At 42.3% G+C, this 22,068-nt stretch overlaps 1 protein-coding gene across 1 annotated transcript; it reads left to right on the plus strand.

The window, feature by feature from the left end:
• The first annotated feature begins 868 nt into the window (after positions 1–868).
• On the plus strand, positions 869–17,076 carry plp2b (proteolipid protein 2b). Its single transcript, XM_080832542.1, has 5 exons — positions 869–1,211; positions 11,226–11,381; positions 11,951–12,049; positions 12,975–13,071; positions 15,273–17,076. Exons 1-5 carry the CDS (start codon positions 1,116–1,118, stop codon positions 15,284–15,286), a joined length of 462 nt encoding a protein of 153 aa, XP_080688668.1. The 5' UTR covers positions 869–1,115; the 3' UTR covers positions 15,287–17,076.
• The last annotated feature ends 4,992 nt before the right edge of the window (positions 17,077–22,068 follow it).

Raw genomic sequence — 22,068 nt, forward strand, 5'->3', positions numbered from 1 at the left:
TTTTGTAAAAACGCGACGCTAGGAAATGCATTGATTCCTATGGTACGGGGCGCTTTGCGTGAAAGTTAGGGCTCAAATACACATACGCGTCTTTTTTCAGACGTAGACGCTTCAGTAACGCCTTGGCAAAGTGCGGCGGCCAAAACAGAAGCGGTGCGCTTCCCTGCCTTGCGCTGGAAAGTTGAGAATAGTTCAACTTTTAAGCGCACCTAAAAAACGCTTCAAAGACGCAACGCGTGGTGGAGAAGGGGCGCACACGGTAAACGCGCCGTGCCATAGGAATCAATGCATTTGCTCGCGTCCCGTTTAAAAAAACCGCTTATGTGTATTTGAGCCCTTATCTTGCCATCTTTCTAGTAAGCATCCGCAGTGGAGTTTCTGCCTTCCTGTTTGTCCCCCTACAGTTGGCACGATCGCCTTGTCCTGTTGCCAACACATAAAAAAAAAAAGTATCGTCGCTGTTTTTGATTCTGAGGAAGTTGTAGACTAGGAGTTGGTTTTAAGATATAGGCCACGCTACAGATGTTATATCATTAATAAAACACACACACACACACACACACACACACACACAGTTTTCCGCAAAAAGCTGGTAATATCTTCAAGTCTGACATAACCTACAGTTAAAGTAATCAAGGCTTGTTCGAAGTAACTTATTTAAACCCAGTTTGATCTCTGTCGATTTCTTACTCCCCAGCTCTATCGTGACTACCAAACACGCCTACTCTGCCACAACACCTCTCTCTCTTTCTCTCGCTCTCTCTCTTTCGGTTATGCCTACTCTCAGGAGGAAAAACGCGAAAGCCGACGCCCCGTTCTTCCTCAGATTTCCTTCTGGCTGCTTGACATTCACTTTAAGGGAGATAGATAGTCGGCGCTAAAGTTTGGCGCTCGTATTTTAAGCCGTGCCTCATAGTTTGGTTTCGCAGAAAGTCCGCTTTGCATCACTGAACGAGAAAGAAGTGTGTTGTTTTTACGATATAATATCGTACGCTATAATTTCAACAGTGGTAACAAAATATCCATTGTCCGATAAGTAACCTTTTTGGACGTTTCCAGCGAGGAATCAAAGTTGCGACTTAAGCATTTTGTTATTTCAAGAGAAACTTTGAATCATGGCAGACTCTGGGGGAACACCAGCCTCGAACTTTTTGGAGAAGCTGAAGGCATACGTGCGAACTCCAAAAGGAGCTATTCTGTCAGGAGAAATTGTAAGTTTTATTTACATTTACTTAATACCAATACTTACTATTTGTCAAACCAGTGATAGCCTACAGTAGCTTCTCTGTTGCTACGTGTCGGTCATGGAAACTGTGACTGTAGCACTGCTGCTTTCGTAATAAGTGAAAAAAAAGCTTAAATAGCCAACAAGCGACTTGTGACGATATTGCTCGACTTTCAGTGTTTGTGTTTTCTGTATATACCACGTGTTTAGTATCCAAACTGTTTTACTAGCACTCAATCCTAATAGTGTTTTAAAAGTGAAAGTATTGCGCTTTTTGACCTTTTGTCACAATCGTTACACTTCTTACTGACAGCTTCCACCCCCCGTCATTGAATATGAGTAATGTACACCTTTCAACGCACTACTGACTTAGACTGAGCGTACAGGTCTCAGGGAAGTCTCAGGGAAGTGTATTAAATATTGAAATACCTTAACCATCAACAGTGTACAGTAGGCTACACCTTAACCAAATGTAAATAACTTTGTGTGATGTTTAACTTTCTAGCCATAGATTTGCCTCACACACGTTTAACTTAAGTAAGGGGTTCGGGGTGAGTTGTATGATACATTGTGCTGTCCTTCTTTAAACTTTATTCACATGCTATCACTCACTTCGCCGCAGTTATTTCACAAAATGTGCAAAGTACAGAGATGGGCCACATCAGACCAGTCAACAAGTTTACAGGTTCACGGTGTTATACAGCTAAGCTGGGTCCGTTTGTGGGGGAGTCTTGGAAGACCATGTGGGCATGGAATGCGGACAATGTGCTTCAGATAGCCAGCTGAGCCACAGAGCTGCCAGGGATCAAACTGTGGGGTCAGGAACTTTCACCTGGCGCTTTTAGACCTGTGAGAGTAACCACGTGTTGCTTTCTGTCACTTAGCACCAGGCAGACAGAAGTCACAGGTCACAGAGAGAAGGGGACTCACTGATTAAGTACTTATGGCATACCATAGTAGATGGTTATACTTATTAGACTTTGAGTTTTGTGTAAGCTGTAGTGCTCATTTCATCTTCCTGCCTGTTATCTGCATATCTTGGTGAAACGGTCACTTAAAAAAAGGAAGAAGGGGAAACTACTGCTTTAACATGTAAGGTGGTGCTGGTAAGATGAAGCAGGGTAAGGAGAGATCCCTTCAAAAGACTTGTGGATAGATCAGAAATGATTCCGGAGTCATAAACTTGCATGGGTTTTTCCATTTTCCATTTTCATCTGGTTTGAGTTGAAAAGATATCACATAAAACTTCAGCTCCTGCAATAGAAAGTTCCAGCAAAGAGCTACAATAGAAACCCCTGCTATAAAAAGATAACGCTAAACAGTGGCCCCCATACTAGTCCCCTGACAGTGTTTATGTACATGTGAGCACTGTAAACAGAAGCGCTGCTAGCTCAGCTCAAATATATGCAAGGCAAGACTGCTGTGGTGGTATTCCAGATACAGTTGGTTTTTCCTATCTGAAACATTTGCATGTAGCTATGAGCCCAAGTCAGTACTAGGGATTTTTTTTAAGCATTCCATGCGTTGCGAAAGTGCTCTCAGACATGCTGTAGAATACGGTACATGTAGTTCCTGCGCCCCTTTCTGGCGATGATGTATTTTTTTGCGGCACAAAGCTTTTAACCAAAGACGTTCAACTCTGTGGTGGCTGTTTGGTACAGCTCTCCTGTTGGCCCACATAGTTTGATTGGGTTGAGCTAAAATAGGACAAACATTGACAAGTATTGCTCAGCCAACAGATCTTTACTCCAGGCAACAGCGTCCTGTAAAGTGGGAGCTTTGTGCTTTGGAAGCTATCCACATATGACATGATGTTTCTTGTCCCATTCTAAAATGTGTCAGTCAAAAGGTCAAATGACTAATTGTGTGTGTAGACTACTGACACACCTATATGTCAGGGTGGGCCCAAAACATACCGACACACCCCATCACATTGGTGCAATACTAGATAAGAGTTTTAACAACTCTTTGATGCATTTTTATATTGGCAGCATGAAATACACTAACAGGACAATGGGAGACATTAAAATGAGACTGAGTATGGATTTGCTTTCTTTTTTCCCGTGGTCACATGACCTGTGCACCACGTGCTGCTGTATGTTATAGCATTTGTTCACTGAGCCAGCCATATCATGTGTGTTTAGTAATGAAAGCATGCCCCTTATAGGTCAGGCGTTGGTGTGTGTTGGAGAAAGAAAGAGGGAGAGTGTGTGGGTGTCTGTCTGTCTGTTTGTCTCTTATTGGTCTGTCTACCTTCCTGTCGGTCTTCCATTGATGTGCCATGCCATTATGGACGTATAAATTCAGAACTTTGTACCCTTCTTATCATTGGTTCAGTGCATGTCTAAGCGTGTGTGTCTCTGTGCGTGTGTTGGTCAGTCAGCGCATTTGTTAGTGTGTGTGTGTTTGTCAGTATGCTTACAAGTGTGTGTGTGTGTGTGTGTGTGTGTGTGTGTGTGTGTGTGTGTTTGTGTGTAGTTGTCAGTGTGATTGTTGGTGTGTGCATTTGTCAATGCGCTCCTAGGTGAGTGTGTGTGTGAGCCCTTGAGTCTCTGTTGGTTGCACACAGCGCTGCAGACCCGCACTCATCAGACGTCGACCCTGTCCTGGGCTCCCCGATTGTGGGCGTCCTCAGAGCACTGCTGGGTCTCTCATTGAATAGATCCCCATTGTGTGTGCCTCACCAGCCCCCCCCCCCCCCCCCCCCCCCCCCACCTCTCCCTCCCCAACCAGAGCGGCCGCGCGCACAGAGGCAGCTTGTGCCAGTCTCTGGAACACAGAAAGCCTTGATACATGTGTGTGGTGTTGGCAGGAGCGAGTGAAGGGTTAGCAGAGAGGAGAGGAGTGAGGGGTGGGCGTGGTGGCTTGCATCATTCGTTTCTTCGTGGCCTGCAGAACAGAGCCCCCGCGCCCACTCATGTAAGCTGCTAGCCTATTCCATGTCCATTTGTCGCCTGCAGTGGCAACTGCAGCAGTAGTAGCATATGTGGCTGTCTCCCACATGAAATATAATACACTGAATTATTCATCACGTTAATATACACAAAGACTTAATGAGTATGATTGTAAGAAACAAATGAAAGCAAATGAAAGGCTTGCTAAAATTACACTGCAGTTCTGTGTGTGAGTGTGTGGATGAATTATCACTTTCTGTTTTCAATCTTGTGTTAGGCCCATACTTTTCCAAGCAATAATCATTAACATATTTTCAATTTAACTCCAGAAAAATGGCCAGCTCATAATATAATATAAATAGACATATAAATTGATATAATGAATAAGTATAAATGTATAAAATAACTAAATTGAAACTTAATAGTATATGGTGTGCATGCATCTATGGGCTTAGTGAGATAATGTAACACCTTCATCACAGAGCAGGAGTGACTCTGCCGTCAGCAGAAGTGGTGTTGTTGCCTGGGCCAGTCCCTTGAGTAATAGGTTCCCTCCTGAGACGCTGCAGGTGCCATAAGCAGCCTGCAGCGGCAGACAGGTGTGTGTGTGTGTGTGTGTGTGTGTGTGTGTGTGTGTGTGTGTGTGTGTGTGTGTGTGTGTGTGTGTGTGTGTGTGTGTGTGTGTGTGTGTGTGTGTGCGCCATGTACTCAGAGCGGCATCCCTAGTAAGCCCACAGCTCGAGAGTCCCAGCTCTGCCATTTCCATCAAACCCACATGAGTCATGCGTCTATTTTTACCCAGAATTCCCCTCTGTGGAAACCGTTATGGGGTACATCCTGCAAAATTGGTTTGGTGCCACACACACACACTGAATCACTAAATATAATGGCCTTGGGCACTTAAACACACCCCATATATCTATATTGAAATAGAAAGCCATATTTGCCTGCCTTGGTCATGCCTGTCAGTGCAGGCACTGAGTCCATGGCATGGCAAACACACATCACACACACTCCCACTCTCTCATACTTTGTCCATGGCACACACACACACACACACACTCTCACACTGTGTCCATGGCACACACACACACACACACTCTCACTCTCTCACACTGTGTCAATGGCATGGCAGTGAAGAGGGAAACTGCCTCAGGAGCTGGCACAAGCGCCAGACTGGTAGCAGCTCAGGGCAGAAGCTTGATAAGAGTGTTTGCCTTTTTTTTACATCAAGGGAGGAATGCCTTTTATGGTGTGTGTTGCATGCCTCACTCTGAAAAAAAAAAAGTATGAAGCGTAAGACCAAAACTAAAAGAACCACATCTCTCCAGAGGATACTACCGGAATACTACTCATCTGACTCCACTAAGCACTGCGTGTTTGCTGACACAGTGTGAAGGGTCGAGCCTGCGAGTTGTGTTGGAAGGAAGCAGGAGTCTTGTGACTGACAATGTGCAGCGCTCTGACCGCCACTCTTGGTCAGGAGGGTGGGTCAAAAAAACACTATCCCACACCGACACTAACATCCGTCTGGTCTGGGCCGGCCTTCGTGCTCTTCCTGCTTTCCCTCACTATGCACTAAGAGGCTCTTAACTCTCTTAACTTTTCAAGGATTCGCTTGAGTGAAGATTTATGTAGATATGAACTTGAATGGATTCTGGGATAATGAAGAAGTAAAATGAATATAAGTATATTTTAGAGGGTTTGTGTTAGAGGCCTTCTATTTTCTTAGGAAGTAGCGCTACCCTAAATATGGCCACACTAGCAGCCGTCTGTGGTTAAGGCCCTTTTCCGTGGTAAGAAATGCCTCTTGCCACAGCACAAATGGGCCTTTTTTCCCCCAGGGGTCCAGCTGTCGCTGACACACACACACACACACACACACATATAACACACAGCTGACACCAGCATGTCAGACGCCTGTCATTTTTACTCTCGCAGTTGTCCTCGCACCATGCTGAGAAATAGCTCGTTTATTTAGCGCCTACTGGTAAAGCTATATAACTCCCCCGTTTGGTAGCTCTGGCACTCGACACTTAAGTCCTCTTATTTAAAACTAAAGAGGAGACCGCATATTTGTATGTCACTTCACGTTAATCACAAAATGTCTGTTTTGACTGGTGTTTCACTTTGAAAGTGAAATTTTACTCATCTTCTTCTCACTGATATTTTAGAGAATGTTTCATGGAATAACGGCTCTGTGACTCATGTGATGACTCATCGGGTCCATTTATGTTTGAGAGACCACTCCCATATCCAGGAAGACACTTAAAGAAGAGAATTCCTTAAAGAAATATTTCAGCCCAAATGAAACCACCCCCATATCCAGGAAGAGAGACGGAGAGAGTTCCTGGATATGGGAGTGGTTTCATTTGGGCTGAAATATTTCATATAATATTCAACATTTAAAAACATTTAAAACTGTTGATACAAGCAGTTCATTCATTCATTCACTCATTCGTTCATTCATTCATTTATTCATTCAGTTCATTTCAAAATGTGTCGTGTGTTGCATCACAAGTATGGATAAGATTGTTAAAGACCTACGGTAGATGCTTGCTGTTTGAGGAAATTATGTGAAGATTTGGGCATTTATGTATCGACCAACAAAAGCAAAAGCGACCATGTCTATCCACTGGCCGTGTATTTGAGAATCAACTGTGTGAAAATAAACTAATTATGAAAAGATATTTAGTTATTACGGGGAGGGGGAAAGTGTGAAATTAGGTTTTGTTTGATGCTGGTGAAACTGTTCCTTTAAGCTCTGCAGTCCTATGACTTTTAATAGCTTGTGACACTGTTGGTCCAAAGCTTTAATTCTTTCAGAACTGCCTAAGTGACCCTATCTGAAAGGACTGTATTGTTGTCCCAATAAGAAGGGCTTTCTCTCTGGATAAACTTGAAATGTTGTGCTTTTTTTAGGTTTTTTTGCCAAGGCCGCAGTCATAACAAACCCCAGACAAAGACATGACTATGCCCACTGCAGCAACCCGTTCTTTATGTCCACTGTTTTATCAGGCCTTTTAAACAGATCCTCAAGTCGGGTCTGACTCTGTGTCTCTCTGAGGCTTGTGTTCGTAACATAGCCTGATAGAACCAGGCACACAATAACCGAATCCAAGCAAAAAAACGAAACTGGGAGCAGTAAGTGCCCTGAACCCAGCAATGTGTAACACAGAAAGAAATTTCTTCAGACAACCCACTAATGGCAGATGGAAATCTTCAAAAGACACACAATGAGTGTAGTGACACAGAAGCAGCAACTGCAGTGGGTCGGAAAGCACATCGCCCAGTTTTCGAATATTTACATTTAAGATCCTCGCCAACCTCTTCTGCCACTTCCACAACTTCAGCTCTTCGACGGAGGCCACAGTCTTTGGAGAAGCCTGGCAGTGTTCTCAGGGCTGTTGAGTGTCTCCCTTTTTTAAATGGCTGCTACCGGGGGGCAGCCTTGGTTCTAATGTAGTGGGGTTAAGCAAGGGCTCTCTCTAGCATGCTCCAGTTAACAAGACAACAGTGCAATAATGTGAAATGTGTTACTCACAGACTTACTCACTTACACACAAACATGCACGCACACTAACACCTATTTTCTCCTTCACACACACACACACACACACACACACACACTTACTCACTCCCTCCCTCAAACACACACTTACTTCCTCCCTCAAACACACACACACACACACACACTCACACTCTCACTCACATTCACACCTCACCACGTTTTTTAGTGATTGGAAAAAGGCTCCAGTGGGTCCACATACACACACAGGAGGTAAATGTGGAATTTGGAACCCAAATGTTAGATGACTGACCCGGGCTGACAGCTGGGGGCTGTCCCTGCTAGGGCATTGGCTTGCCTTGTTCTCGTGACAACAGCTGTCATGTGCATCACAGAAAACTCCAGCAGCCACTGTGTACAGAAGCTGCAGTGTACAGAGGGCTGGTGCTGGAGCTGTCAATGGCTATCCATAATCTAAAGTTTATATATTGACATTCATAAAGGGGATGGACTATTAACCGAAAATTGACTGATTTCCATCTTTTATACCATAAAGCACAACACAACTTCATCACTGTCTTAGAACTTCTCCTTTCAGAAGAGAGATGTGTGTTTCTCAATCCGCACTACATGATGCAGTCCTTCTAGAACACTCTGCGGATCTTAGTTGGATCACTGTAAGACAGCATGCAAGGGTTCGGAGGATGGTGGGTATGCAGCAGTCAGCTATGAAGGAGCAGGCCTATACTAGTTAGACAAGGAGATGGTGGCCCCTAACCCTAACCTAACCCTCGTATTAATTACAGCGAAGAGCATGGGAAACAATGGAAAGGAAACAAAGAAAATGTTAATGCATTTTCCTGCAATTTATTTGACATATATATTCAAAGACTTTGGGGGAACTATTAAAAACCTGTACCAACTGTATATTTATTTAGAGATTCTCATTTAAATAATTTGTGTAGTTATGGATATTGAATATTACACTCACTTCTACACTAGACGCCACTTTTCGTGAAAAAGAGCTAAATCTTATCTGCTTCACTCAAACATTTAAAGGGGCATAAATGTCCACAATGCATTCATTTAGAGACCATTAATATTAAAGCCACAGATGAAAGGAGCCTTCTAAGATGGTAATAATATTTACAAACATAATGCATAGTAGCATCACATAGCATAATCCATAGTAGCATCACATAGCATAATGCATAGTAGCATCATATAGCATAATGCATAGTAGCATCACATTGCAGTGTTTATTGCTAATATGTCTGAATATTCATCTCCCCATCATTCATTCCTCTTCATCTTCAAAGGTCACGTACTGTATATGTAGTGCTCTGTAAAGCACCTTGAGACAATGTGTATGGTACGATTATAAAAGACCAGTTGTAACACTTTGCTTTTTTGTATATTTTGTCTTCTTGCAAAAAAATCAGCATAAGTGACACCTTTCATTTGAACATTTATATGCAACATACATATTTTGGCCATATATGTACTTCACTAATTCCAGTACATGTGCATTACTCTTTCTCTAATTGTCATCTAAATGCAGTGAGTGCCTTGGAGACATTTGTAATGTGTCGGGACAGTTGTAACCTGCCAGTTTGAAGGGGTAAAGAAGAAATTACTGAATTGTTGTAGTTTTTACAGGATTTGTTTTCAAGTGAGATAGTCGCTTACAAACCAAAGATGTCACATTTGGGCAAAAGTGACCAGCCCATTTGACTTGCTAGCTACATTTGCTGGTTGCTGATCATAATGGCTGTTACTATAGTCCCCAGCTGACTTCACCTCTTATTTTATAAGATGATTTGAATATAACACATTGTATGCAGCTAATAAATATACTAGCATCCTTTGGAAATGACTGATCACAACCACCTGTTACTTCTGTTCCTGCCAATTCAACTGAACAGTGAACATCTTGCTTAATAATTAAACGTTACAAATTTGCCACAGAAAAACCACTTCTGTCCAGCTTTTAAAACACTAGCTAAACTTTTGAAGATGGCATGCTGATGCCATCACACATGTTGTCTGTGAGTTTGTTTCATCATAGATGGCGAAAGGCCAGTTGCCCAATCTGCCCACTGTGGCAGCACTGGCAGTCCTCTGGCCTTTTGTTCATCGATGTTTGGTTGGTCCGCTGGTGAGATACGGACAAACGGCCCACCGTTTTACTACTTCTATATTCATTTATACTTCCTCATGTATTTTCATCAACCCTTAACATTTTTTGTGGATGTTACCAGTGTGTAACAGGTTTTTAATTGACCATGTCATTTCTAACTTTGAGAGTCTTCTAGAACCATGAACCACTTCTGTTTAGTGCCGATATGTTACATATAATAAACTATGCCAGGATGTTATTTAGAAATTCCAATTACTTTCTTAATATCCACGTCCAGTTAAACCGATGCTGATGGTGGTCTGAGTGCGGACCATTAGTGACTTAGGTGTTTTGAAAGATGAAATAAGTGAATGTAAAAACAAAAAAAAGGCTGAAATAGGAGCAATGACATTATTTTAATAGCGTTGTGTCCCTCATAGAATCAATTATTGCAATCTAAAGTTGGATGGCAAACATTTAATGGGAGTGTGTGATAGTCAAATAGAAAAAAAAAATAGTTATACTGAAAAGTAGTATTAGGGGGACCATTGACTGGATGTGTATAATTATTCGCGTGATAATGTTTATTATTCGTGTGATAATGTTTTTACTGGATAAAAAAAGATATTTGTCAAATCCAGTGAGCTCTTAGGAGTTGAGTGATGGAGACCATTTCGAAACACTGTTAAGGACTTCAGATAATATTAATCAAGTGCCTTGTATTAATATATCTTGTATTAATCATGTGCTTATATAAGCAGGAACATGACTTTTCTGTGTTTGTGTGTGTGTAACTTATATTATTAGATAGATAGATAGATGGATACTTTATTAATCCCAGGAAAGGTCATCCAGTAGCTTATACACATAAACACGTAAACACGTATAAACCTCACCAACATACATACAGTACATAAATCACAAATACAAACATAAGGAGGACATAAACGTATTAAGTGCCACTTAATCTGCATATGTACAAGAGCATGTTTAGACCAGAGGTGATAAGAAGGGTTGAACTATGCTTCTTTTGACCTTGTGCAAAACTGTCATCCTTGCAAGACAGGGAGCATCCGAAGTCAGAGACCCACCATGTGGTTATCACTGTTGACAAATTGTTTGGCGCCAGAGAACGCTAATCTTTTATTGATATAAACCTTGTGCGATGGGTTTAATATTGCTTTTCTCTCGTCTACTGCAGGCTGGGAGAAAGCCTGGGCTCCCTCTCTCTCTTCATTGAGCAAGTAGGCTAGGTTTGTGTGCAGTTTGATTGACAAGTCGGAGAGAGTCAGAGACCTTGCGCCCCACCAGTCTCTCTCCAGAATCAGTACTCTGAGCAGCCGTTTGGCTCACTTCGGACCACATTAAAAACAAACTTTAGTTTTGTTTGCCTCATTCTGTCTTGCCAGCGCTTTTGTAGTGCCCCACTTTTTATAGTGTTGCACTTAACTGAATCTCTCCCTCTTCCTCTGCTTCCAGCTGATCAGCTTCATCATCATCATCTGCTATGCGGCATCTCTGTACTCCGGCTACTCCTCGGTGGCCATCTGTGCGATGGTGTTTGCCATCGTCTTCATGGTCGTCTTCATGCTGGAGCTGGACAAGCAGTTCCAGATCATCAGCTGGCCCTGGTCTGTAAGTATCACACAGAGAAACATGCCCGTCACGTGTCGCTGGTGTGTTAGCATCTGATGTGGTAGCCACATAGCACACAGCGCCCCCTCACACGTCACTGGTATGGTAGCATCTGGGGATGTGGTGATTGGAGAGCTTAGATTAGCAAATAGATTATATATATTTTGTGCAGTTACACGTGTTTTACAATCTATATTTGTCAGCTACCTATGCTCACACAGATCCTCATTTTTAAATTAAAATGTCTAAATTGTTTTTATTTATATAGCGCCAAAACAGAGCCAAGGGCCTAAACCCCCTTTAGAGCAAACACAAAGGTGACAGGGGAAAGACAAAACACCCTGTTAACAGGAAGAAAACTTTAGCAGAACCTCAGCTCATAAGGGGGGCCCATCTGCTTGGAGTGTCTGAATGTTTCCTATTGCCATATAAAACATTTTCTGCAGAGACACCGGTAAAGACCTGTAGAAATATGTTTAACAGAGATATACCAGCATTGTTTCTTGCTTGCTTACATGTCTACCTGTTTATATAGTGATCCATGACACCATCCCTTTTTTGGTTCCTAGGACATGATCCGCGCTGGGATTGGTTGCCTCCTGTACCTCATCACCTCTATCATCTGTGTGATTGGTGGAGGAGGAGACGGAGCACGCATTGCCGGCGGGGTGAGTCTAACTCTAATTGGCTTTTCCCTAAAAACCTGATCATTGTGGTGTGTTAATGCTGATCCTCTGGTACCTTTGTGGTGCCACCACCAGATTTAATGATGGATCTTGAGGTTCTCATGATGGCATTTCTGTCTGACCTAGCCTCATGCCGTGTCAGGTCACACCATGTCCTGAGGTTCTCATGATGTCAAAATAGCTATTGTATATTTATGGTGTATTTATGCGGCAGTAGTCGCCTATACGGAACCTCATTTGCTAATCTGTATGTTCCGACCGTTTTATACATGTAGTGTATAGGTGACCTGGGAATTTTAGATTAAATGGCAGAGTAAATGAGCTGATTCACCTAACTACATGATCGAAATAGAAATGAGTGTGTGCGTATCTGTTTTTTTTAAGCTAGAGATACACGTGTATGGTTTATTACACGTTCTTCTGTAACTTAACTCAACTGCGTTAAAGGTGCAATATCCAACAATTATGCTTCAGGATTAGGGTTAGGATAAGCAGTTTAACCTTAAAATAACAGCTTAAAAAAAATTGGGGCGCTACAATGACTTTTAATATGGAGAATTGCGTCCGTGCCAATGGCATAGCAGGGTCGATAGGCATATAACTGCGTTCTGTAGTTTCGCCTGCCGCAGCCCGCCGACCTGATTTTGATTACCTTCTGCCGATCTAGTAAGTAGAAGTAGAAGTAGCTTATTTGCCGTCTTGCTTAGTCTTGTGTTGCACTTGATTGATGTTTGACTGTGTAAGGACAGTCGTTGAGTAACTAGTTTGTCATAATGTCAAAGTCAGCACATTTCAAGAGATTTCGTTTTAGCTGCTTGCATACCTTTAGCGAATAGCTATTAATCCTTATTGCACCTTTAATGAACCGGTTCTTTTTTCACCTGACTGATTCCTGTTTCCTCCAAAGGTGTTTGGTCTGCTGGCTGCCATCCTGTTTGGTTATGATTCATACACAATCTACATGCAGATCAAAGGGGGCCGACAGCATTCTGCTGCTCCCACAGGTGTGTCTCTGTGTGTGTATTTGTCTATGTGTGTCTGTGTGTGTGTCTGTGTGTGTGTGTGTGCGTGCATGGATGTATGCCTGTGTGGATGTGTGTGTGTGGATCTGTGGGTGTCTGCATGTTTTTGTTTATTGGTGTGCTTGTTTCAGGCATGCAAACTTGTCGCTTTTCGGCGAAATTTGCCGTTTTCCCACCGAAATATGCCATTTACGTGAATCGTGTAGATCCGAGGAGTTTTTTTTTTTTGGGGGGGGGGGGGGGGGGGGCAATTCCGGCGTGCAGCGTTTGGCTGCGGGAAAAAAGTCTAATATAATTTTTTTTTATATTGAAAACTCGTTATCATCACCATTGCTTTCGAGTTTATGAGTTCGTCTGCCAATGATATGAAAAAAGCACAACTCTCAGGCTGTCAAAAGAACATAATTAGCCAATCAGAAGTAGATTAGGGCGGGTCTTGGGAAAATGTGCTTTCACCACCGACTTTTCTGTATCGCTCTGCCTACATAGATGCCAAAGTAGAGATACTGTCAGACCGAAGCAGAGTAAGTTCAAGAATGCTTGGGAAGATGCCCTCCTAGTTGATGAAGGATTGAAAAAGAAATGGCGCTGGGCATGAATAGAAGAGATAGGGAAGGACGGTAAGCCTTTTGGTAGCCGGTGTAAGAAGTTAAGAGAAGCAGGTGCTCACTTGTTGTGCTCAAGAAAGCTACTGTATGCAACTAGCGGGGAAAAGGTGCTTCCAGTGCTTCCACTTATTCGTAGAGCAGCTGTTCGTGCTATCCAACACACAACGCTTTTACCAGGAGCAACAACCACATCTGATGTTCCGGCATCAATAACTGACCGTTAATGTGCCCTGAAAATATGCGTGTGTACGTTCATCGCTGAACACAATCCAGGCAATCTCGCCCAACCCCTGGTGAATTTATGCCAAAAAATAGCTGAAGACAAAATTGCTTTGACTAAACTGTCAATATCCAATCAGCATGCCAGCTATTTTAACACACACGGCATAACACTAGAGTTTAAAAGACGTATTTCGGAAAAGCTAAAGCTTTCCTTAAATGTCGACGAAGCCACCAACAAGAACCTGGACAATGTCCTCGTTCGTTTTTTTTGTTGAAGATACAACGCAGTAAAAACGCAACACTTGCCAGGCAGGAACATGAATATAGCCAATGCCTCAGCAATTAGGCTACTGTATGCTAGAATAAAAGATGTATATTTTATTATACGATTATTTCTTCTGAACGAAGTAATTATGGAAATGTTGCAATATAAAACTACATTCTACAGCTCACTGTTGCTCTTTAACGGTTTAAAAAGTGAATCACTGTCCTTTTTCATATATCCTCAATGAAATGGTTGCAAATCCAATCTTCTTTCACTGACTGAATTTCACATACCCTTATAACATGTCACCTTGTGGTTGTAGGAAATCTTGAAATCAAAGCTTAAATCAAACCAAGGACAAAGCTTAGCAGCAAAACTTGATATCAAAAGAAATCGTAAATGCGACATGTGTTAGTACCATATTCTAGTGAGGTGGAGTATTGCTGAGCCTCTTGGGATTGCAGTTTCAAAAGTCCCACCATAATCTGCCATCATTCATTTCTAAATGTTTTTTTGTTTGATTGTATGTTTTTTTGACCCTGTAAATGTGTCCTCGCCACAGGACACAGGACGTCCCCCCCCCCCCCCCCCCCCTCGCACTCACCCACATAGGCCTAGAAAAAAAAGTTCAGGCTCAGGATTTGTTTTTGCTGTAACCCCTGCATGAAGAAGCGGCAATTTTTCCTGTCACGCAACCTTCTCACCTTTTTCACCCCTGACCAGTTTGCATGCCTGTTGTTTGTTCATGTGCGTTTGTGAGTGTATGGCTCTGTTTGAGTGAGATTGCCATATAAAACATTTTCTGCAGAGACACCGGCAAAGACCTGCAGAAATGTGTTTAACAGAGATATACCAGCATTGCTTCTTGCTTGCCTACATGTCTACATGTTTATGTAGTGATCCATGACACCATCCCTTTTTGGTTCCTGTGGCCCTGTGTGAATCTGCCTGTGTTTGAATATGAGTGTGTGCGTACGTGTGCATGTCTCAAGGCGCGCATCTCAGTGTAATAACACACTTATTGATATCATTGATGTTTCTGCTGTCCCTGTGTCTCAATGCTTTCATCTCTCACTTTTTTGTATCAGATGAGGGAGTATAAACACAGCTGCATTAAGGAATTAACAACGACAACAGAAGATATCGAGATATCAAGGATGCGGTAAGATCGGCAACATTCATCCCATCAGAAGATGAGCACATTTAATCACACACACATACACACACACACACACAAACAGAAGGAACACCACATGGAAAGAAGGGCTTAACACGGAGCACAATTTATGACCAGTGGCACATGTGAAGGAGGACCAGAAGGACAGCAGGGAAAGGGCCTTTGAGTAAATGATGAGGAGCTGGTCATGAGCATCTGGTCAGAGACAGGATTCATTCAATCGAAGGTCCAGTCTGTGATTCTAGTCCCATACACTGTTTGTCAGATTCAGTGAATTGCTCCTCATGGTCCTCTAACGATCTGTTCAGTGTTTGCCCTAAAAAAAACACAGGTGGTCGTACACAGAACCTGGCTCAGTTAATGGTTAACAAACATAGTGGCTTGGACCGAGCCTTAAACCACCCCTGCCAATCAACACGGAGCTTCAGGAGCACAGGAGGGAGGGGTGTGATGGAGATCCAATTTCAACAACCTTTCTCGAAACCAAATTACTGCCGGCATCTTTATTAGTTCCCCACTTATTCTATGACATGGCCCAAGGCCCCCTTTGAGTCTCATGTTTGTTTTTTTTTAGACCCCAGTCTACTCCTATTAAAGGGAAATGTGTACACATCATACGAACAAAAGTAAATAATGACCTTGTTATGTTCATTTTGGTGCTATTTTAGTTTTAAGCAAAACAGATGCTGCCACCCATGGTGACATGACTGTTGTAGGATTACTTTCCACATCATTTTATTTCATTTTCATGTTGGCAAAAGATCGGTACCGGTTAACGTGATGTCTACCTGTTTCACAACAGCTACCTGTCCACTGACCGACCCCAAGTATCTAGGCATTTACCTGGGACACAGTAGCCCTATAACCTGTAACTATGACAGCCTTTCTCTGTCCTTAGTATAAACAGTTTTGTGGGTGACAACCAAGAAAAAAAGTGTGTGCTGCAATACTGATGTAAAACACGCTCACAATGTTGTTGTTGTTGTTGTTGGTTTTTGTTTGTTTTCTACATCCCCTCCAGAGTGTACACCTGGTTTGATGTTTAAACTTGAACTTGTGTGAGATGAACATGTGCCTCCATAGTGGAGGGAAGGGAAATTCTAATTTGGTGTTATAATTTTAAATGTGTGTTCTTAGTTGATCAGGAAGTAGTCAAATCATTTCCTTGTGTCTTCACAGAAGGCTAAACATACACACAGTTGTATGACTGACTTGCAGTTCTGTTGCCAAATATTTCTCTGTGCTTACTGTGGTTCCTCTTCTTTGTTTCCAATTGTTCCTGATAACACATTCAACATTCTACAGTGAGAGTCCATTATTTTAATATACTGTATTTGTTTAAAATTAAAAAAAAGGATAAGTCTTTTTGTACTTTTTATTTTATTTGGAAATTTGCAAGTTTGCATTTTGCAATGACTATTTATACGGTCATTCCTTTTTGTCCTAACAATTGAGGGTGTTCTGTAATTCTACAATCGCTCTCAGGCCCTAATCTTAGACTCTTTTAGTTTTTTCCAATAATATCAACTCAGGATAAACCATTTTCCTCTCTTTTTTACAATGTTGAGGACTAATATAAGAGGCAGACAGCGATGTGTCTCCGTGTTTATTTTTCAGAGGGGAAATGTGTTAGATGCAGTCGATGTTCTGTGTTTCTGCAATTGTTGTTTAATACACATGGCCGTTGCATTATCATTAAAATACTTGTATCACTACTTGAGAGTCCCCTCTGTTTGTTTGTGTGTGTGTGTGTGTGTGTGTGTGTGTGTGTGTGTGTGTGTGTGTGTGTGTGTGTGTGTGTGTGTGTGTGTGTGTGTGTGTGTGTGTGTGTGTGTGTGTGTGTGTGTGTGTGTGTGTGTTCAGATATATTACCACTGAATTCTGCTACATTTCCATATTTTCCATTTTTCTCTGACTGCCTGGAAGGAGCACACATAAATGTGATAAAGATTTAAATATTCAAGTTTAAAGCCCCATAGGTACATGGGTGAGACTTGTTGTTTAGATAACCACATACAACAGGTAAATAGGTGAGACTTGTTGTTTAGATAACCACATACAACAGGTAAATAGGTGAGACTTGGTGTTTAGATCGCCACATACAACAGGTAAATAGGTGAGACTTGGTGTTTAGATCGCCACATACAACAGGTAAATAGGTGAGCCTTGGTGTCTTAATCACATCGCCATAAGAGATACAACATACTGGGATTATCCCTCTTTGCCCCGCAGGGATGGAGCAGCAGGTGGCAGCATTGGACACTGAATATAAACGTTCAGAAACTGATGCAGGTATGCCGCCAGTATGGACCTTATATTTCACCAATACTTGCCTACTTGAAGAACTACGGGAAAGAAAAGTCAGATTCTCCCTTTTACTTTTTAATCAAACAGAAACATTTGCGCGGTGGATATTTCAACTTGGTGTTTGACAAAGCAGGTATTCATGTCATTATGGATTTGTACTTCCCATCACATTGCGGGCTGATATTAGGCCTAACTGGTGCCAATCTTTTAGCCAAAGCAGGTAAACTCACCTACCCCCACCCTCTCACGTGGAGGTATGCCAGAGCGTGCCAAATGCCAAAGAAGATTATAAAGGTTTTGTTCCTGTTAACATCCTTTTCCGTTTCATTTGTCCCCATTCTACGAGACAGCGGTTGGTGAACTCAGTCACCACTCGTTGTGACTGTGAACTCTCTGTGGCCTATTAACCCTTCATTCAAATATTTACTTTAAAGTTGGCCAGTGGGGTGGTTGGAAAAGGACTTTTCAAATTTGAGTTGTAGCGTTGAGTCAATACCTCAGTGTAAGTCAGGTACGCCGAGTTGTAGCCTTGGTTGATAGTAACCATCGACATTGTTTCACACAAATCTTTAATTAACAGAAACCAAACTATAGTATATTTACGTTTGATTAATGTATTGTTTCAACTGTGTCCATGCATGTCTCCCACTAAAAAATGTGATTATGTTAATGTCTTTTCAAAACAGGCCATTGCAGAGCCTTATAGCAGCTGTATATTTTCACTGTCTTGATTCTTGGCTTTCAAAAGGCCGGGGATAATCCACTGTTTGGGGTCAGTCGATTAATCCTTTTCATAACTCTCGTTGACCCGCGTTTGTGTTTTTAACTAGAGGGCTCCAGAAGAGACATACCCATGAACATGATTTAAGAATGAAAGGTGTCCACGTAAATAGTGAAAGAGTTACAGCAGCACTGTTCGATTATCAGGCTGGTACACTTTGATAATTACGCATAGCCTGCTTCGCACGCCTTCCAGACCCCTATGACTCCTCCTACAACCAGCCGGAGATTTTATGTCCGTAAAAAACTGGTGAGTGATTCTCCAGTGCTCATACATAATTCCACACAACATAACGTTAGGCAGGTTGTGGGTGTCTACGACAGACTAGGCTACTCTGTAACCATTACGTTACAACACGAAACAGTCCTCTAGGTGTAGCCCGCCTCTGCGCGTCACGCTCTGAACGCATTTTATGAGCTCTCCCGAGTATCCTATCCTGTCCTCGTCGTTCCGCTGGAAACAAAGACCAACTTAACTGGAAGTATGTAAAGTTGGGATTTACGGGTGAACATGGTTGAATGATATTTGACGTCGGTCCGGGACTAAAGCAGCCTCATGCAAATACTCCCTAAAAAGCCTTCCACAAAGTTGGACTAATAAGCGGCTTGTTCTTACCCATTGGAAATGTTCACCCGCGGATCCAAAAAGCGACGCTCTAATCGTACGGTAAGTTCGCTCAAATTTCCTGATACCTGGGGCGATACAAGTCAGTATGGCGGTGTTGACTGTGCGGTTCGTATAGGTATAACATTGTTGTAGACCTAGTCGGTATTCTGTGGACTTAGATCGATTCGGGGCCAGGGCTACTTAACTTTTTCCTCCCTGTCCTACCTGTGAAGTGAAGAAGAGACTCTACCTAAAGCAATGTGTGCGGTGTTCAGAGATGTCTAGGTGGTCCTGTTAGACAAAAAGGTTATTTTTAACATCTTAATACTCGGTCTTCACGGCTTGTCTCACAGACTAACAGGTTTTAATTGGGTCTTTGATTAATATTTATGAAGTTTCACGTCTTAAATGTAGTTTAATGACCCAATTGTGTCTATGCTTAAAGAATATTAAATGATAGTTTCGGAAGTTTTGGTTAACTGACAGTATATCTAATGCTTAATGACAGAAATCATTTGGCGTTGTTCTTTTCTCTTAGTTACAATTGCGTTGTGAAGGAGGTGCTTAAGGGGTAACGTCACTACCGCTCACCTGAGCAGGTTACCTCCGACAACAACTTTGAAGACCACGTACATTTAAACCTTGAGTAGCCAAGGCTACCATGAATCAGAAAAAAACCTCAGGAGATTCTGGTGCTTTGGGTATATTTTACTGTTCTTAAGCTTCCTTAATACCTGGGATACTACAGTGTTCTTATTTCATCTCTGCCCCCAAGACACAAATACCACAGAGAGAGGGGGGTCACTCTCAGTGTCTATGCCAAGCAAGAATGGTGGGCAGTAGTGGTACTAGTTTTCAGCTGTGCATGAAACATCTGGCATGCTGCAGACTTGGAGGCTGTCCAATGACCTTAAACACGGATACTGTTCACCCTGTACAAAGGAGCGCTCAGGAACCACACTGAGATGTACAGTGCTCCAGGGGGTGTGGTGTAGTAATCCATGCAGTTGCTCCTAGCTATGTTCATTCTGATACAGACCTGTGATTATTTAAAGGGGAAAGACTGGGTTGTTGGCCAAGGGATTGTCACACAGCACGTGACAACGAAATTTCCTCTGACTGACATAAAACAATTCAGATGCTGCATGCATCATGTTTTTTTTGTTTTGTCTTGACACTCCAGGGAGGAGTGGCGGGTAAACTCGTCTCTCTTTTGTTTTCTGTGTTTGCTTTAGTACTTTCGAGGAAGTTAACGAGAGGATGCCGTGAGAGCTCCTTCTATTGTCTTGATAGTCCTGGCGGCAAACCAAACAGCTGGAAAATAAATAGTAGACATGAGCCACAAAAAAAAAAAAAAAAAAAAAGATTTGTGCGACCGTAGCAACCCGACACATGTTTTGCCCTCCACTGATAGGGCGCTGTTGCCAGCTACCACACTTAAAAACCTCTAATAAGACAGACTAGTTGTTCCGGTCATTGTTTCAGAGAACTACAACACAGTCATATAACCGTTATAAGGTTCTCTAAAGTGTGATTGAGAGGCTGTGTGTATTTTATTGAGTGATGCAGGAAGACAGACACAGACTGTGCGGTAACTCATAGAAAGATTATTAAATTAAAATAATGCTCCCTGCAGATGGTCAATCAGAAACCATATGCACAGGTTGCGTTTTCTCTCTTTTATCATGACTCGTGACTTTCTCCGACACATTCAAATGACTCAGCATGTATTTGACAAAGCACAGTGGAATCTATCCTGAGGCATAGGCACTATTAGTCAACGTGTATATTCTTCCAATAATATATAAAGCGTTCTGCATTAACACATTAAACAGTTTAATAATGGTGAACCAACTAGTATTAAAATGGTGAACCAATTAGTATTATAATGGTGAACAAATGGTATTATAATGGTGAACAAATAGTTTTATAATGGTGAACAAATAGTATTTCCTGGAAGTTGACCCCATCACCTTTGAGTTGCTTGTGAGACGTTGTTCCCGAACCACTGCGGAAGGGTGTCATTTGGAGATTTGGAGAAAATACCAAACATTCCTCCAAATGGCTGGTTCCTTCATGAGATGCCTGGAGATGTCTGCCTTGGTTTGCTATGTGGTTATTTTGATTTCAGATCCACGTCTCTCTGTCTCTGTAGCGCAGCAGAAATAAGAGACTTCTACCAGAAACTTTCAGGCTTGAGAACTTTACAAATTCAACATTCTCAGGATGAGCTTTTTATTTTTTTTATGTTATTTGAATTGTGTGGTAGCCTATGCACATTGGGGTCATTCTGTGCCAAATCAAGTCAACATTTTCCCATGTGATCCCCCCACCCAGGTGACAAAAATGGCAGTGTCTGAAAATGTTACATCACACTAGGGACAATGCAAGAGGGGACATGTGTGTGAGGGTATCTTAATTCAAATTGCCATATTTTTTGGTAACTTTTGGTATTGGGCTCTGAAAATGAGCCTGTGCCCCCACCCGGAATACGGGCAGATATGATAAAAATGCGGAGAAAAACCAGGGGGACCTCTAGGTGATTTGGCATGGCATGACTCATTGGCAAATTGCTTCTGTCTTTGGTTTGCATCGATGTTTCCCCAGTCTGTTGTGGTTCCCCCTGTCTGGCTTTTCGGAGTGGTGCAATCTGGGTAGGAAGTGTGTGTGCACAGTCTGTGCTTATTGGACCTGAGAGAGGGCCTCTGCTCGATGTTGTCCAGGCATGTTGGCTCAGGTTTCCCAGAATGCACCATTGATGGAGGGCAGCCATGTTCGTGACCTGTGACCTTTACCCTGTGAATGTGTAACTCATTGTCTGACATGTTGTGGAGGGCAGTCATGTTCATGACCTGTCACCTTTGCCATGTGAATGTGTAACTCATTCTCTGATGTGCTTATAGATGCAGTCAGTGGTTTCTATAGTGAAAAAATACGTATTTCTGAAGGATGACAGCTGTCAATTGTTCCTGTCTCTTCTGGGTCTGTTGATAATTTAGGCGTTGTCGTTGCA

Source organism: Sprattus sprattus (assembly GCF_963457725.1).
Source record: "Sprattus sprattus genome assembly, chromosome: 2".
NCBI lineage: Eukaryota > Metazoa > Chordata > Actinopteri > Clupeiformes > Clupeidae > Sprattus > Sprattus sprattus.

Bases quoted from the DNA above. Each gene is read 5' to 3' on its own strand.
- plp2b (XM_080832542.1), top strand. From the start codon at position 1,116: ATGGCAGACTCTGGGGGAACACCAGCCTCGAACTTTTTGGAGAAGCTG. The intron at 11,382-11,950 runs GTAAGTATCACA...TTTGGTTCCTAG, and splicing joins TCATCAGCTGGCCCTGGTCT to GACATGATCCGCGCTGGGAT. The intron at 12,050-12,974 runs GTGAGTCTAACT...TTTCCTCCAAAG, and splicing joins GAGCACGCATTGCCGGCGGG to GTGTTTGGTCTGCTGGCTGC.